The sequence below is a fragment of the Mytilus californianus genome, unplaced genomic scaffold (genome assembly GCF_021869535.1).
Source record: "Mytilus californianus isolate M0D057914Y unplaced genomic scaffold, xbMytCali1.0.p SCAF_4, whole genome shotgun sequence".
Classification (NCBI taxonomy): domain Eukaryota; kingdom Metazoa; phylum Mollusca; class Bivalvia; order Mytilida; family Mytilidae; genus Mytilus; species Mytilus californianus.
In genome coordinates this window covers 104,630,047-104,647,184 of record NW_026262690.1, presented here as the reverse complement: position 1 = coordinate 104,647,184, position 17,138 = coordinate 104,630,047, and the positions used below count along the sequence as shown (strand labels likewise).

The 17,138-nt window shown below is 32.2% G+C and overlaps 1 protein-coding gene across 1 annotated transcript in view; it reads left to right on the top strand.

Moving 5' to 3' along the window:
* The window catches only part of LOC127738964 (arf-GAP domain and FG repeat-containing protein 1-like), a 41,660-nt gene that overhangs the window by 1,342 nt on the left and 23,180 nt on the right, over positions 1-17,138 (top strand). Inside the window, exons 2-3 of the mRNA XM_052250463.1 lie at positions 4,357-4,450; positions 5,970-6,227. Coding sequence (XP_052106423.1) covers positions 4,357-4,450; positions 5,970-6,227 — 352 coding nt within the window. The remainder of the gene's footprint in view (positions 1-4,356; positions 4,451-5,969; positions 6,228-17,138) is intronic.

Below are 17,138 nucleotides of genomic sequence, written 5' to 3'. Positions count from 1 at the left end.
TTACATTTTCTTTTACTAATAACCAAGTTACAATATCTTTCCTTCTTAATGTTTAGGTTATGTGAGCTTACTCTAAATTTAGTTAACAACCTTCTTTCATTTTCATTACCACAACATAAATATTTTTTCTAATTTGATAATATTTATCTGAAATATTTTTTAGATAACACCAATATTTAACCATGTTAAGAAAAACAAACATTATGATTGGATAACTTCCTAGTTCATGTAGTTCACCTCTACTGGCCAAGTTGGATGATTTATTTTTAACACCAAGTGCAAATACACAGAATTTTGAATGTACATTTTCAACTGAGATGGTGTCAATTTCTTTTAAAATAAAGTTTTCAGGGTCAGTTTAAATTTTTTTGGAGGACGTGTACCCCCAAATTTCTGGTCCATATATATATTGGCCTCATTGTGTGATTAAATAAATGGTAAAATGGTAGTTATATTTGGTTTTTCTTTAAGCACTGTCTTCAGCTTACATGTAGATAATGCTGCCATGCCCTTTTTACTTTAATCCTCTTTGGCATATGAAAATGTACATTTGTACCTGATGCACTAAATGTTACCCTTAAATATGTGTAATTTTGAGCACATTCTATAAGGCTGTTACAAGAGGTAATTTATATATTTGTTTAATCTACCTGCATTGTTACAGTAGGTAGCACTACAGTCTGACTTTTCTGATTCCAACCATCAGTCTTTAAAGATTAATATCTCCAAAACTACTCAATGCAGAGTCAATGGATTTTTAAAATCTTTAACTCATTTTAAAGCTGAAATATTACTCTTTCTTAATCTATGGATATAAAAGTGCTCTCCCAACTTGGTTGAAACTAGCACATTCAGGTCACATGATAATAATAAAAATCTGTTTTCATCCCTATAAGTGACCATGCACAAGCTACAATACAGTGTCTCAGATTTTTGATATATGCCTCCAATTAGAAGATATATATTGATTTAACTGCTGGGTGACAAACCACCTTTCATCTTTGGAGACCTGTAAATTCATTTAGAAACAAATTATTCAAAAACTGGGACACAGTTTTGTAGTAAATACTCCCTTTAATCACATGTAGCAAAGCCAAACCAAAGGAGGTACCCATAAAGATTCTATTGTAATTTTTTGATGACAATTCCCATGAAAAATTGTTTGAAAAATCAACTCAAAACTGAATATCTCCCTGTAAAATTTGAACCCCTATAAATGCAACATAAATATAAACAATCATCTGGGAACACCCCAGGAGTGTTCTGACACCATTATTTCATCAATAGAATCACACTGTTTGTGACTTTTGTACACTTAAGCTGTGTATTTTGCATGATTGGTGCACTGTCCATCCCTTAACAACACTAATTTAGCATTTGGCGGGAGTTTGCCATCATAGATTTGACCAACATCTGTAATGTAGTAATTAAATATGGTCAAGGCTCCTCTCCTGTCCAGACAGTATATACATGTAAGATAAGAGAATATGAAGAGTGATCAGTTGCATATAATCAATATTTAACATAATTCTCACTATGAAATAATTATTATTCATATTTAAAAAAAGAAATATATGGTACTGTGAAATTAACTAGAAACTTAAAACTATATATAGATGCAATAAAAGATATTTTCATACATTTTTTGACCTACCTACTGTTCTCTACAAAATAGAACAGCTACTTCTTATAGTACAAGTTACAATACTCCAGGTGTATAAGGATTGTTGCTGGTGTCAGATTCAGATACAAATTATTTTGCCCTAGTAAGAACATTTGTTAGAGGCTTTCAAAATTTTGTTTAAGCTACTCTTACACATTATATGTCTTTAATTTAGATTTTTAATATTCCCTCTACATTTTTTTCTCTTTTGAATTTTCTTTGTTTACTTCCATCATTATATAAATTAAGTTTGATTGCAATATAATAAGACATGCGGAGCTCCAGATAAGCTGCGTATTTGCGTCAATACGCAATTAAAACAATAGAAAATCCAATTCAATTGTCCTTCTCAGCGTTTAAAACCCAATTCATTCAAAGGAGAACCCAATTATTTTTAAAACTATGCATTCCCAATGCTATTAGTCGCTGTCAAGTGTGTTATTTACCCTAAATAATGAATTATTTTTGCGTCATTTATAAATCTATTTTTGTAATTTAAAGAATTCTACTTTCGTTCTTAAAATAGAGCACCAATCAAAAAGCAATCGTAACTACTCGGGCATTCTCGCTCACTTACATTAACGTAAATGTAAGTGAAGCGATAAGGGTTGAGAAAATACAAATGGCAGAACTGGGTCCTTGTCGGAATCTTTAAATCGTTTGTTCCTTGATAAAATTTGTATCCCGATAAACTATTGGCACCAGTTCATAAAATTTTCTTTTTATAACATGGAATAGAAGAGGTAGAAAAAGCACCTCTTGTGCCAAAGACTTAGTTTATTAAACTATCTCAAAACTGACACATATTCTGAGGAAAAGAGAAATGTCACCCATATTATTAATTCACTTGTGGAGAAAGCAATAACTCTGTGTGCAATAACACTGGACATTAAATAACCATCCATCATCATGATCATATATTTATAGTAACTGTTTTGCTGCTTACATGGACAATATTTTGGTTTATGTCACTAAATTGGGTAAAAATAAAACTGTCCATGAATGGATGTTAAATTGTTTTAACACATTCACAGAACTATAATATTGATGCATCATATACACATGACAATGAATCAATTTTACCCAAACAGAGTAAATGTCTCAATTTTAAAACCATGATGAAAAAACCCCAATACATTCAGGAATATTGGAGTGAAAAACCCAATTCAATCTTTGCCTGAGGGTGAACTTGAACTGATGATGCAAAAGAAAAAACTATTTCACTCAATTACATAAAAAATGAGGAGTAAAAACCAAATTAGTAAATTCTTATCTGGAGCTCTGGACATGTAAGATAAGACCACATTATTTTTCTTGTGGTCAGAGATTAGCAGCTGGACACTTGGTATCAACAGATGATTGAATGATTAGCTCCTCCCATATGGTCTCATATATAAAGTATTTACCATGTGCTTTTATTTACATAATTTAATTATTAACCTGCTCCCTGTTGTGACATCAGACTGTAGTGCTGTCTTAAAATTATTTAGTTTTATCACAATTAATAACCATATTCCAGTCTTTTCCTAATTAACACTTTCAGAAATATTCAGTTATATCAATATAAGTAAATGAAATTATTTTTGATGCCGTGACAACAAATTATTCATTAAAAGGGAAGCATTTTATGTTACTCTCTGGAACGTGGCGTAAACTTAAGTTTTAAGCAAGGACTTATTGAAACCTCCATAGAGTCAGTAAACTTTTATATGGATAGTTCATTCAGCTTGAACACTTCAATTACTCATTTATTATCACATTTCTTGCAAAAATGTGTGATTTTTACCCTAAAATTTTGATTTATTGGCCTTAAAAGTTGAAATTTTGAGGAAATGAGCGTTATAAGTGGATCAGAAGGGACCTAATAATAAAGACAAAGAGGTCCATTAGTGGTATTTTTCTTAGAGTAGTCTTTTGTATCATATTCCACTGTTTGTAGGCAGATGAGATGAATATTTGATCATATAATATTGGTCCACACTATATTCTATCATGATTTGGCTTTTTCGGAGAAATTTTGCTCAAATCGCTTTTATAAATCGGGCGGGACATGTTTCTACAATATCTGTCGTCTTATATTATACATGTACTAGATTTCTCTCAAACTATTGAACTGATTATGACAAAACTTGACAGAAATGCTTGAAATAAGCAGCATTACAAATGAAAAAAATATCATTCAGTTTATTCAACAAAAAAGTCTTCTTTATACCACCAAATCATTGTACATCACATCCGGTTTCAAACGAAAAGAGTTTGAAAAAAAATATTCCCTTGAATTTGACAGTTGTATGAAATTAATCATACTTTTCATTGCAGTAAAAAATTTCTGAGTCATAAACATATATCTTGGGCGTTTCAAAGCACCATTCTTTTTTTCATTGTTTCTGTTAAATATTTTGGAAACTTGAGGTTACATGGTTACTAAAGCATGTAAACAGGAAAAAAGGGGTGAAATTTGATTGGTTAACTTCCAGTGATGGTTATTTTCTTATATGCAATGAAATGTTGTGTGAAATTTTGTCTGTATAACTAGGCAGGATAAAACTTTACTCATACCAAGTATTTCTTTATTTGAAACAAAGATAAATTCTGCACAAATTTTTGAAAAGTGACAATTTAACAAAGACCAATAGGGGAAAAACAATGGTGGTATTACTCCTTAATACAGTGTCCTTCATTTATATTTTCAGGAGAGGTTTAAATCCTCCACACAGAGTTAAATCCATATCAATGGCCAGTTTTACACCAGATGAAATGGATTTTTTAATATGTCATGGAAATGAGGTTTGTATTCATTTATTGGACAGGTCCATTCATTTTGTGACTTGGTGTTAGTTTTGACTTTCATTATGAATAAATATAAAATGGGTCTACATGCATAGACCTTATCGCTATTTGGAAATCTGGGCTGCTTGACCCAAGAATCTGCACCTCTTGAACTTTTGACGTCATACAACAATCACTTTTCCATTGTGGCATCAGATATTTTTTTTTGTAACGTCAAAATTTTACCGGAACCTTTGTGATGTCCAGTAATGGCGGATTAATAGCGATAAGGTGTATTTGAGGATGTACTGTGGATTCTTGTTCCAATTTTTGGATATTTGAATTCCTGGTTTGACAAAATCTGCATACATGTACAAGCCTAAAGAAAATTTCTATTCCTTTAAATATTTAAATTCCTGGTTCACAAATATCAAGGAAGTCCACGAAATCTGGTACCCCTAGAATATTTATGAGTGCACAGTATGTTGGGACCAGAAGTTAGCTCTCTTTGAAATTTCAAAAACTTGAATTATTTTTTGTATGTTCTTATCGAGTTGGTGTTATATAGTTAATTTTAAGGTGTAACACTTAACTGTTCCTCAATGCTCTCCCCAATATTTTCTAATTACACAGTATTTTGTGCTTAAAACGAAAAAAACAAAAAAAGCAAATCGCAATAATTTTGAAAATCTCAAAACACATTTGTGAGGACCCAAATTGAGGTAAAATAAGAATCTTTATGCTAAGTTCATAATTAGATCATAATAGATACCCAAGAATCCAAATCTGTTTTCAATTCTTCTTCATATATGTCAAGTTTCATATTCTTGACACAAAAATCAAGATGTAACTAATTGTTCAGTCATTTAGAAGCTTTTCCCACTAATAATAAAATTCAGATGTGTTACAGAAGTCATGTAATTCTAGATCTTGTCCATGTACATGTTGTACAATAATGAATATAAGGCTTGTGAAATAGACCATATAGATAACAGGAATGTTTGGGTATATGTCAATAAGACAGCAAACCAACGACACAAATAACCAAAAGACTTTTAAAGGTCAACATACATGGAAAGTCTTCAAAAACTGACAGGTGTATGCAATACATCAAATTTCAAATAGCCTTGAGTAGAAAAAGTGAATAAATTAAACAGAAACTATAATGATCAAAGATCATCAAAATAACAAAAACAATGCACACTCCATTACAAATCGTGACCAAATCCTGCTCAAAGTACAGACATAAAAAAAGTAGAAGAAAAAAAACAGTCTGTAGAAATAATGAAATTGATGTCTCTCTCAGAAATGAATCAATAAGAATTAGTTTTACATTGTCAAGTTTTCAGTTTTGTCAAACTTCACAACATTTAAGTTAATAAATGAAAGGATAGCAACTACAGACACAGATTAACCCAATTAAAATATTTACATTTTTCAAGATATCCTCTACTTTTAGCCATTGTGGAGGCCATGTGCAGATTTACTCCAGCTCATAAATTTGTACTGAATTGAAGAAAAAAATATTTTTTTGCAGTTTTGTAGAAAAGTATATTTAGGACTTTATGACAACAGATCAGGAGCAGAACCAGACTCAAGAGATGAACAAAAAGTAAAAGATTTCATGATACATAAATATGAGAGAAAACGATATTATGTTGCACCTACAGATGCAATGAAAACAGAAGCAAAACAGGTTAATGAGGCTTCCATGAATAAACAGACAACAACTAAACCATTGAGAGCATTATTAGGAGAAAAAGGTCCCAGTCTTATAGTTCATCAAAATGATCAGGTAAGGGCAGTACCCTCTATAAAATCGCATTCAGTTTCAGTTTACAGTTGAGATATACTTTTTTTTGGGGGGGGGGGGGGGGGGGGTGTTATTCCTCCATAAGGCTATTAAAAGGAAGCTTTTAATCCATATTTTACTGTTTAACAAAAAAATTATCATAAAGATTGGGATGGGCCATGGGCTAATTATAAAAAGTCTCATTTCTTTATGAAATCAAACATTCTGTATAAAAGAAAGCAGAATATATATACAGTGCAAAATCACTAAAGCTGGTGTTGAGCAATTCACTGTGAAACAGGGTGGTTGTTGGTGATTTATGGTGAACTAACCCTCTTGATTTATGACCCTGCCATATATTTGACAGGGTTGGCAAAATCCAAGGTTTTATGATTAACTGCCAGGCATTTTGGGAATACTGGGCAATATGAAATGCTGGGTTGAATCATTGATATTCTAATTTATTAAATCTTTGAATGACAATTGGATCATTCAGATATTGGAAAATCCAACAATACTGTTCTCTTTCCCATAAAAAAAAATACCCATGTTTATTTTTAAGAGGCTCAAGAACACAGAATCAGTGCTTGAATTTACATAGCATGCCGCAGACTATAATTTTATGGTTTTTAGGTCAGATTTGTAATCCTGGCTTAAATTTGAATTCAAAATTTACTAGTATAGCAATACAAGTAAGACTTTCATTGTAAATGAAATTGTGACAAGAACATTGTGCAGTCTTTGTAAAACAAAATATGTGTCATTTTTTTGTGTCTTATCTATGCAGAAAGATATTTTCCAAGGAGAAAGTAGTGAATCAGTAAGTCATGTGTACATTAATGTAAGACTCAAGAACATGTTATATGTATCTTTTCACATTGCCTGCAGCATCCAAGTACATCAGTTAATTCCAATTTTGATTTTTTTACATCCAATTCGCAGAAATGTGTATTATTTGTCGTCCCTAAGTGCAGGAACACTGATTAGGACACAGTTAAAATTCTATCCCAAAGAGAGTACATGTACATGTCATGATTTGGTTACCTCGTCATGATTTGGTTACCTCGTCATGGTCTCTGACTTATTACATTTCTGGTAGGTTTGATTTGCGGAAGTTGTAAAAAAAAATTGGATAAATTGGTACTATTAAAATGTTATCAATGGGAAGTTTTTGTTTTCTGTTAAAAACTAAAAACTTACAAACATTCAGGTACAAACCATTCTGTTGGTGAATAGTGATTTACTGTGAAACAAAGTGATTGTTGGTTACCGCAGATGAAAACACTGATTTACTACCAGACAGATTTGACCTTTGACATTATATGACAGGGATCATCAGGGTGAATCAATGAAAACTGCAAAAAGGGATTTTTAGTGAATCTCCTTGGGTCTACTGTAAATTGTGATTTTTGGGAGATCTAATACGAACATGTTTTTTTTCTTATTTGCTACGAAAAGTTCATATACATGTATATTTGTATCAATGTTGGAAAATCAGACATCCAGAAAGTAGAGGAAATATATATATAAATTAATCTATTAATAAGTAATGACTTCTGCAGAAACTGAGAAAGTTTATTAATTTTTAAAGAAATTATCAATCTTTTAAAGGAGTAGGTTCAGTAAGGGCCGATTTCGGCCTCAAAATTCAAGTTCATCTGATGAAAGATTTTGGACACTTTTTAAACACTTAAGTGTCTACTTCAGTCGATTCAATCAGTTTATGTGAAAGATTTGAACTGATTTAGTCATTAAAGGCGCTCAAATTCAAGCTTAAATATGAAAAATCTATCAAATATGCCATAATATGTCACTTTTCAGATAGTTTTTGTCAAAAATGAAAGTGGCCGCATCCGTGTTCATTCTCAACCTTTATATATGTTATGTATTATCATCAAATACAACTTACATTTAAATATTAAGAATGAACACAAATGCGGCCACTTCCATTTCAGACGGAAACCGTCTAAAAATTAACCAAAATGCTAAAATTTCGAAGATTTCAGTAATTTAGTATGACTAAATGATGCTAGTACCCGTTACATGTGCATTGTATTGTCAAAAACAGCCCATATTTATGTAACAGAAGTATTCTTCTTTCCAATAAATAGCTAAAAATTTACATTTTAACAATTTTGTAAAACTGCTATATTTTGGGGCCAAAAAGGGGTCTTACTGGGCCTACTCCTTTGTTTAGTTAAAACTGCCCTTTAATTGTGAGAGGGGCTTTATATTAGATCTAGAGAAGTGGTTTTTGTGCACCAGACTGTCATGATAGGTTTAACTAAAAAATGTCATACATGTACATGTAATGGTATAAAGGATCTATAAAAACTAGAGACTAAATGAGTTTAGTGACTGTTACTTGATACTTTTTAGGGAAATGTTTCCATTGTTGTCTTGAGTTCGGTTTTTCTATGTTTATTGTGTATTTTGTTTATTTTGTCACATATCTTTTATGATTTACATATCAATAAATATTTGTTGTTTAATATTACATTTTATTATATTGGACAAGGAAGGATTGGTTTGATGTCTATTATGAGAGATGAAACTGATTTATTTTGTAAGACTTCAATTGCAATGTCAATTGACTTTCTGACATTACTGAATGTCTTAGTGGGCTAGTGGACCATCTGTTTGTACATTACATATGTACAATGGATCAGGCATAATTGTGGAAGCATACACATGTGTGTGTGTGTTATAACAGACACTGAGACATATTTTTGAGTCTTACATTTATGTTATTGCAATCCATCCATTTCTATGCGTACATGTACATATATTTTTTGACTGGTCAATTCTGTTTTTTAGTAAACATGTGCAAAGGTATTTAAAAACAGATGCAAAAATGATATCTGTTACAAAAAAAGTTGTTTAAGATGAATTAATAAATTAGCTACAAACAGATTTGACCTGTTTCAAGAAAGTCTGTACACACTTTAGTGGTAGAAAATCTGCATCATAAGTCCTTTATAATTACAATGTATATATAACCTTATGTCACACAGGTATGTCAACTAATTTCTTGCAGGTGGTTACGGTTTGTTCAATTTTAATTTCATAAAAAATTCAGGTGTTGAATGCCTAAAATGCTGAGATAGAAGTCGGGTAAAGATACATCGTTGTATAGATATAAGTCATTAGACAGTTTTATTTCGGCAATAACAGAAATGAACTGACCTATTGCTAGAAATATTGGTTAACACACATGTGGTTTATACTGTAAAGATTTCAATAAAAAATGAAATTGAGTTTAATAAAAAAGTATATTTGTCATTGATAATGATTCATGTAAAGATGTCAATTGCTACTATCCTATGTGTGTTTATCCTTTTGAATATTCAAAGGATTGTCAACATTATGTTATCTTTTTTGTACAAAGTGTAAATAAAACTTCATTGATAAAATCATAACTTCCTTGATAAGTGAATGTTTATGAATGAAATTATTGACATACTACACTGAACAGCATGCTTACAGCATCAGATCAATTCAAATGCACTTCCTTTTATGATTTATCTCTTCCCAAACAGCATTCCTCAAAGCCTCACCATTCTCCCAGAGTCCAAATATAATGTAAATTCACTTGCAATTGTTTCCTTATGACAAAAATTAGGAGGTGAAACATTTGTTTTTTAATACACTAAAGAGAAAATGATTAATTTCTGAGTGAGCTTCAGATAATCAACAGGGAGGCCAATTGTACATTTCTGCTCTACTAACCACAGTCCCATTGTTTAGTCCAATATTTGAAATACCACTTGTATAGATTTAATTTTAGAAACCAATCAAACAAATTTTGGTGTTAGTGGTAGATCTTTGGAAGTCAGTTTTGGTGTTAGTGGTAGATCTTTGGAAGTCAGTTTTAGTGTTCACTGGTAGACCTATTTGGAAAATGCCCGCGATTTTTGGCTAATCTCCGCGAAACGGATAATAATTAGAGGTTCATCGTAAATTTGCTGTATTACAGAATATTATGCATGTTATCCGGAGATTTTCCGTGTCGGCGGGAATTAGCCGTTTGTCCGATAAAACGGGTGTGTATTGAGTCAGTGATAGAACCAGTGATGCGTGAGCGACGGTTATTAATAGATCGTTGTACATAGATGATTATAGAATCCGTTATGCGTGAGCGACGGTTATTAATAGATCGTTGTGATATATACAATGTTTACAGTCAGATTAAAAAAACTATCTTATTTCCCTTTTCGGTCGATATAAAACGGTGTTTTTGATAATAAAGTTACTTACGATATAAATATCAAATGTTGTCATTGTTCATTAAAGAAAAATCTATTTTAATGTGACCAATGAACAAGATGAATACATGTGTTATCTTTGCAAAAGACAACTACAATTTTTTTAATATATGAATGGAAATCGTATTTACGTTAAAAAACGTAAACTAATCTACTATTCATGATAGATTCATAATGTGAATCGATAGTTTGGGTCAGAAACTTTGTTCTCACTTTAAAAAATTCTTCACAATTGTCATGTTTCGAAAAAAAAATCAGTCCTTGTACTTATAGAGTCTCCGGAAGATACCGTAATCGGGCAGGATGTCAAACTGATCTGACACTTGTCCTAGTGTATTTAACACCTGCTGTGATATTGCTTGTGCAATACCAGTGGAAGGTCGTAAATCAATCTGTACCCGATTGATCAGAATTTAATTTTACCTGTACATATATTTAGTCGTTACGGAGGATATCATAGATACATGTTATATATTGTATTGTAATTAATGAAGATAATTTAAATATATTATATAATAAAGACCTATTTGCATATAAATCGAACATATTCATTCCAACCAAGAAGGTTTGAAATTGAAAGTTTTCAACAAACTTTTGATAAAATCTTTCCCGTAAATTACATACGAGTCATTGGTTTATAGTTACACATTTGTAACCCTTCTAACGTCTTATTTCTTTGTGCTATTAAAAGAACTCAAAATTTTCCATATCAGATCACATTTCGTACGAGTCCTAAAAATTATAATTGAATAATCTTCTATTTTCCTTTCGACACCACGTTCCCCATAGGAGCCTCAAGATCTAATCATACCTGTCAATCATTAGCCACAAGTTGGTCCGCCAGATAGATCACTCGTGCTTTGTATTATGACATCGTTGAGAAGTTTTTGTAAATTGATTTGTGATATAAATAAAGTGATGTGAAGTTTATTTTACGGCCGATCAAAATTTGATGTGATTCGATTTTTCTTTTACACAAAGATGTTTTTTAATATGTCATAAAATACATGGAAATAAAACATTTGAGTTCGTTTTTCCCGTAAATATATTCAATAAACCAAAATTTATTTCAAAAGGTAAACATTTATAATAATTACAAAGTTATAATTTGATTTTTATTTAAGTCGGTTAATGGAAACAATAAAATGACAACGTCTTTGCAGAAATATTAATCCAGACATTAACGTACTTAGACTGTCCATTTGTTCCACTGTGTAGGACAATTTATTCACGAACTACATCATTAATAATTACTAATATAACAGTTGCTGAAATGTAAGTTGTATATTATTTATTTTTTTACAAACATGCGTTTTGGTTCCGTTCAGATTTGCTATTACAGCATGTGTAGATTCCTTGATTTTCATCTAGTTTCAGTTATATATATACTAGTTCCAGTCAGTATAGGGCTAATCATTTTGCCTTCCAACAAAGTCAACAATTTAGTATCGGACGTATACGTGACTGCGTATTTATACATCTCTATATGTTATATCTGATGTAATGGACTCCTAGTATGTTGTCCTTTTAAAGTTGGCTATACAATATTGGCTGTGCTCATTGTTGAAGGCTGTACAGTGACCTATAGTTGTGAATTTCTGTGTCATTTCTCTTGTGGAGAGTTGTCTTATTGGCAATCATACCACGTCTTCTTTTTTTATAACGTACCCGTTTTAATAGCAATGTTATATTCAAAACGGATGAGAAAACCCCATGGATGACAATTATCTATATCCATGTCAAGTGGGGTTAGGTAATAGGAGCGGAACTTATTGATTATGTATGTTTGTGAGGGTCTGGATAGGATTTATAGAAGAATAGAGAACACAAATGGACAAAAAGTGCACAACATAGGACCAGAAAAGTAAAAAAAAATAGCTGCCAAGAAAATAAAGAATATAGAATAATGAGAAAAAAATATGAAGAATAGAGAAAAACAGATGACTAACAAATTAAAAGACAATTAGGATTGAAAGACCTCCCCCCCCCCCCCCCCCCCCCCTATGTTCAAGACCTTCGTATGTGTTCAAAGAAAATCTGCATACGTTATAGTTCCTTGCTATAAAGTTACGTTCTCAAAGGCTTTTAAGGATTATGTACCCTTGTGTTGATTAAATGCTAAACATATGGATTTTTTTTTAGAAAATCCACAGCTTTTCCCTTGTACTGTCATATTTGGCGATTCGATGCTTTATTGATGAAGGATTATTGCATTCAGTGCTAGCAATGATTTTTTAATTGAGTTATATATGTTTAAAATATTATAACAAAAATAAAATGCTTCGGCGCTGAGCGCAGCCTGATATGACCGCAGAAGTTGAACCATGAACAGTTGGGGCAAATTTTGACACAATATTCAAGCTTATTACTGTCTGAATTAGGATTGTCAGGGGTTAAAAAAATGTGTTACAGCTCACTAGCCCAGGACTTATTGGTAGCAGGATTTTACTAGCCCTGTTGAAAGAGCTGCTAGCCCATCAAAACTGACCTGCTAGCCCGAGTATACCTTTCAAATTTACAGTGGATGTCCCTTGTTTTGAATCCGGCATTATACACGGTATTTGATTAAATATATCAAATGAATTTTTGTTTTATTAATTATAACAGGGATCTCTAGACATCTTTTTGGATATCCCTTGTACTATGGGTTGTTAAATATTTTCGGGCACAGAAAACATGTTCATTGATATTGTCATGTTAAACCAGTGGTTCAATTCGTATATTTGTTGTTCCCACATACACAGCAGACTTTTTATCAGCGAGATCGGGAAAATAACGGCAATATTCACAAAACATCATCTCTTGTTTATCATCAGTAACAGTCGACCTTGCCCATGGGGAATCTTTCTGTCAATGACACTATAAATGTTTTTTTCCGCTTTTCCTGGTCGTATTTGGCATTTTTTGGGATAAATTTTCAGCCTCATTACCCCCTTCATCTACCGTTTTTCGTTTTAAAACTGACAAAGTTCCTGTGGTGGCCGTACTAAAATGTTTAGAAATAATTTGTGCATGGTTTCAAGCTCAAATTAACAGCTGTCCGACAAGACAGGTCAATATCGATCATTACATCATACACCCAAGTACCATTAATTGAAAATCTCGGCATAAGCAATGTACAATACCCCCTGTACTGAGAAATTGATATTGAAAGTACGTGAATTGCGATCAATACATGATACCGGTCCACCCAGAGTTAGTTGTTCTATTTTTAAAACATGTACAAAATCGGTTCAAATTCTTGGAATCCCGGATGACGTACGTAATTGAATCTGATTGGCTAAGATAGAATAGCGATGAGGGGATTTTCCACTTACTATTTTGGAAATGCCAAGAATTGTTTGTTACTAGTCCGTCGGGCATATTCGGTTACAAGTTTTAATTGCCCGAAGTGTAAAAGTCTAGTCCCGGGCGTCGCGCTAGTGGATTTTTTAACCCCTGATTGTGATCAAATTTTTGACATAATATAGGTTTCTGACACAAAACATGTGTAAAGGTCTTTCAAATCTATTGGGCAATACTGTGCAATTAAAGATTTCTTCTTGAAACTTTTGAAATATTTTAAAATTTGAAAAATTTTGAAAAAAAAATTAAACCCCTTTTAAAAATTTGGAAACCTGCAAACTTTTTGAACTCACAACCACCCCCCCCTCCCCCCGCCCTTTAGAGCAATAAACTCAACACTTGATCCCAGTTTTCCTTTGTAGTATGGAAACTTGTAGTACAATTTCAGAAAGATCCATACAGTGACTTAAACACAAGTTATTGTCTGAAAAACTAGAATAACTAAAAAAATGTTTTTTGGCCCTTTTATGGCCCCGAATTCCTTCATGAATGGGGCAATTACCCCCAAACTCAATCCCAGCCTTCCTTTTGTGATATGGAACTTTGTGGTACAATGTCAGAGAGATCCATACACTTACACACAAGTTATAGTCCAGAAACTACAAATGTGTCTTCGGACGACGTAGACGACAACAACCACATCATACCATTATACGATCCCCCCCCCCCCCCCAAAAAAAAATTGGAATCGTATAAAAATCTCGGTCTTAAAATCTGTGGATTTTCTAAAAAAATCTTGGTTTTATTTTCACCAAATTTTCTTTTTCTACTAAATTCAATTAAACTATAAATAATAATGCTTTGCACGAAGTTTCCCCTTGGTATATGTACAAAATGGTCCATCTCTTTTTATAAATCTGGATAATTTCAGAAAAGGTATCAAAATTCATAGGGACTCCTGGAGACGGGACAATTTTTTTCAAGCCCTCTCCCTTTTCTCCAAAGTGCATTATTTTTTTTGTTTTCTGTTAAATACCATTGTTTTGGCGTTTCTGTATACTATGAACATACATTTATTATCAATAAAGTATATTTGATATAAACTATCAATTCCAAGTTTCTTCTACACGGCGATCACTGCTAAATTGATTTCTCCTAATATAACCCAAACAGTAGAATCATAAGAATAGATGACAAATGCAACTATGCATGGAACCTATAGAACACAGAGTCATGATGATTAATTTATTATGAAAGGAAGAGAAGCGACTAACAAAATGAGGTCTTCTCGTTTAAGTAGTATAGATAGATAGATACTATAAGTCGGAGAAGCTTTTGTAAAGAAACATAACAAGCTATACACAAATTCATAAACATCACATAAGTACATCCTTAACCAGGCTATATATCAAGTCGACAAACATTGGAAATGAATGGAAAAAAAAGGATGAGATGTGAACAAAAAAAAACATAAATTCCCTGCTACATACATAGATTGCTTTAATGCATACTTATGGTCGTGCCTTTTTCTCTCGATTTTATGTACGTATATTTTGGTATCACACAAGTTCATGATTTTTCTCTGACTGTTTATAACTGCGTTACACTAGATCCAATGATTCTTATTGATTTTAACTTTAATTTTCACAATTTGTGCATGTTATTACCTCACTGTCCTGGTTGGGAGAGGCCCAGTCCTATCCTATAAAGCAAAGGATATGGATTTTCTCAGTCTTACATTCCAGGATTGGTGACCGCATGAGGGTTGAGCTATCTCAAATAGGTTTAAACCCTCCTCATTCTATGACTGTCCTGGCAAGTCAGGAGCTTGTAATTTTTAAAGGTGTTGTCTTTTTAATTTTTCCAAATTATGTCATGTCGGGGCATTTTATAAATTCTATATGGTATGAGTTTTGCTCACTGTCTGAGAAGGGCCGTACGGTGTCATACAGATCCTTAATTTCGAGTTCTTTGTTTTCTTTTTAATTTTTAAATTGATGTCCAGTGACAAATATTTCTCGAGTCATGTCATTCAGGCAGTATATAAAAAAAATGAAAATTGTTCATGCGAGTCGGTAGGAAATAGACTCCCTACACTCTTGTTTTAAAGAATATTTATTTTATTCAGTTATCTTGAAAGACAATATCTACTGCAGTTAAATGAAGTTGTGATACTGAGAATTTGACTGATTAGATTTTATTTTCAATTGCCAAAGTGTGAAGTGATAGAGCCCATTTCTGTAACCTTTATTTGTTGCATTCTGTGTGATAAAATTTAGTAGTTTTGAACCTACTGAGATTTTAATTACTTATTTTCAAATGATGGAACCTTATCAAAATGTTTGTCAATTAAGATAAATTGAACATGGTGTTAACAGTCAGCAAACTGTCACACAAGAAATATATTTAATGTCCGAGAACATGTAAAATAAACTACCTTTGTGAGGACATTGAATAAAATGTGTCGCATATTTCTCAACTCCTCTTCGTGCCATGTCAACAGAATTTTAATTTATACCGTCTTAGATGACAATTTATCAGAGGCTGCTTCAATGGTATATATGCATAATATAAACTTTATACATAAATCTCATTTCGAATGTTGTCTTTTCGTCCTCCAACATTCTTTGTCAAAATCCGGGATTCGCACTCGACTGTTTTGGAGTCAGAGATACATCTTACCATAGATGTAAAATTACATCTATAACCAGGTACACTGGCTAGTAAAGGGACAATAAACGGAAGTATAAATTGCCCCAGGTATTTTAAGTCGTATATTGAGTGTAATGTGTACACCGCCACGTGTGAGTGATTTCAAAGATAATCAAAATGATGTAATTCATGTAGTAACTTCCATGCAGCTACGCATCATCGCACGTAATATTGGACATCGCAAAAAAACTAGAATTTTTTATGTGCCTTGTTAGATATTTAAAATGATATAACATCCAATGAAAAAAGAAATGTTTAAGATGGATATTTCTGATTTTCTGGTGAATTAAAAATTCCATTGAATATCTGAAATGATTTTAAGGAGTATGCATCTCGTTTATCTGATACTAAGTGAGTACAATAAGTCAACGTGTTAGTCGAACTATTAGTGTGTTTTGTCTTAAAATATGTAGCCGTGTTATTTTGTTCACAGAACGTAGGGCAAATTGAAATTGAAACAAAAGGAAAATAAAAAAATAAAAGTTATTACCGTACCATAAGTTGACAAATAATAAAAATTAAATATATTAATTACCTATTCCGGCACACATGAGTTCAATTTATTAATCCCACAAGGGATACCAGCTACCAAGGAGACATTTCATATATCGGTACTCAAATCACTTCAATATTTTATTTCTCCGCGTGTATA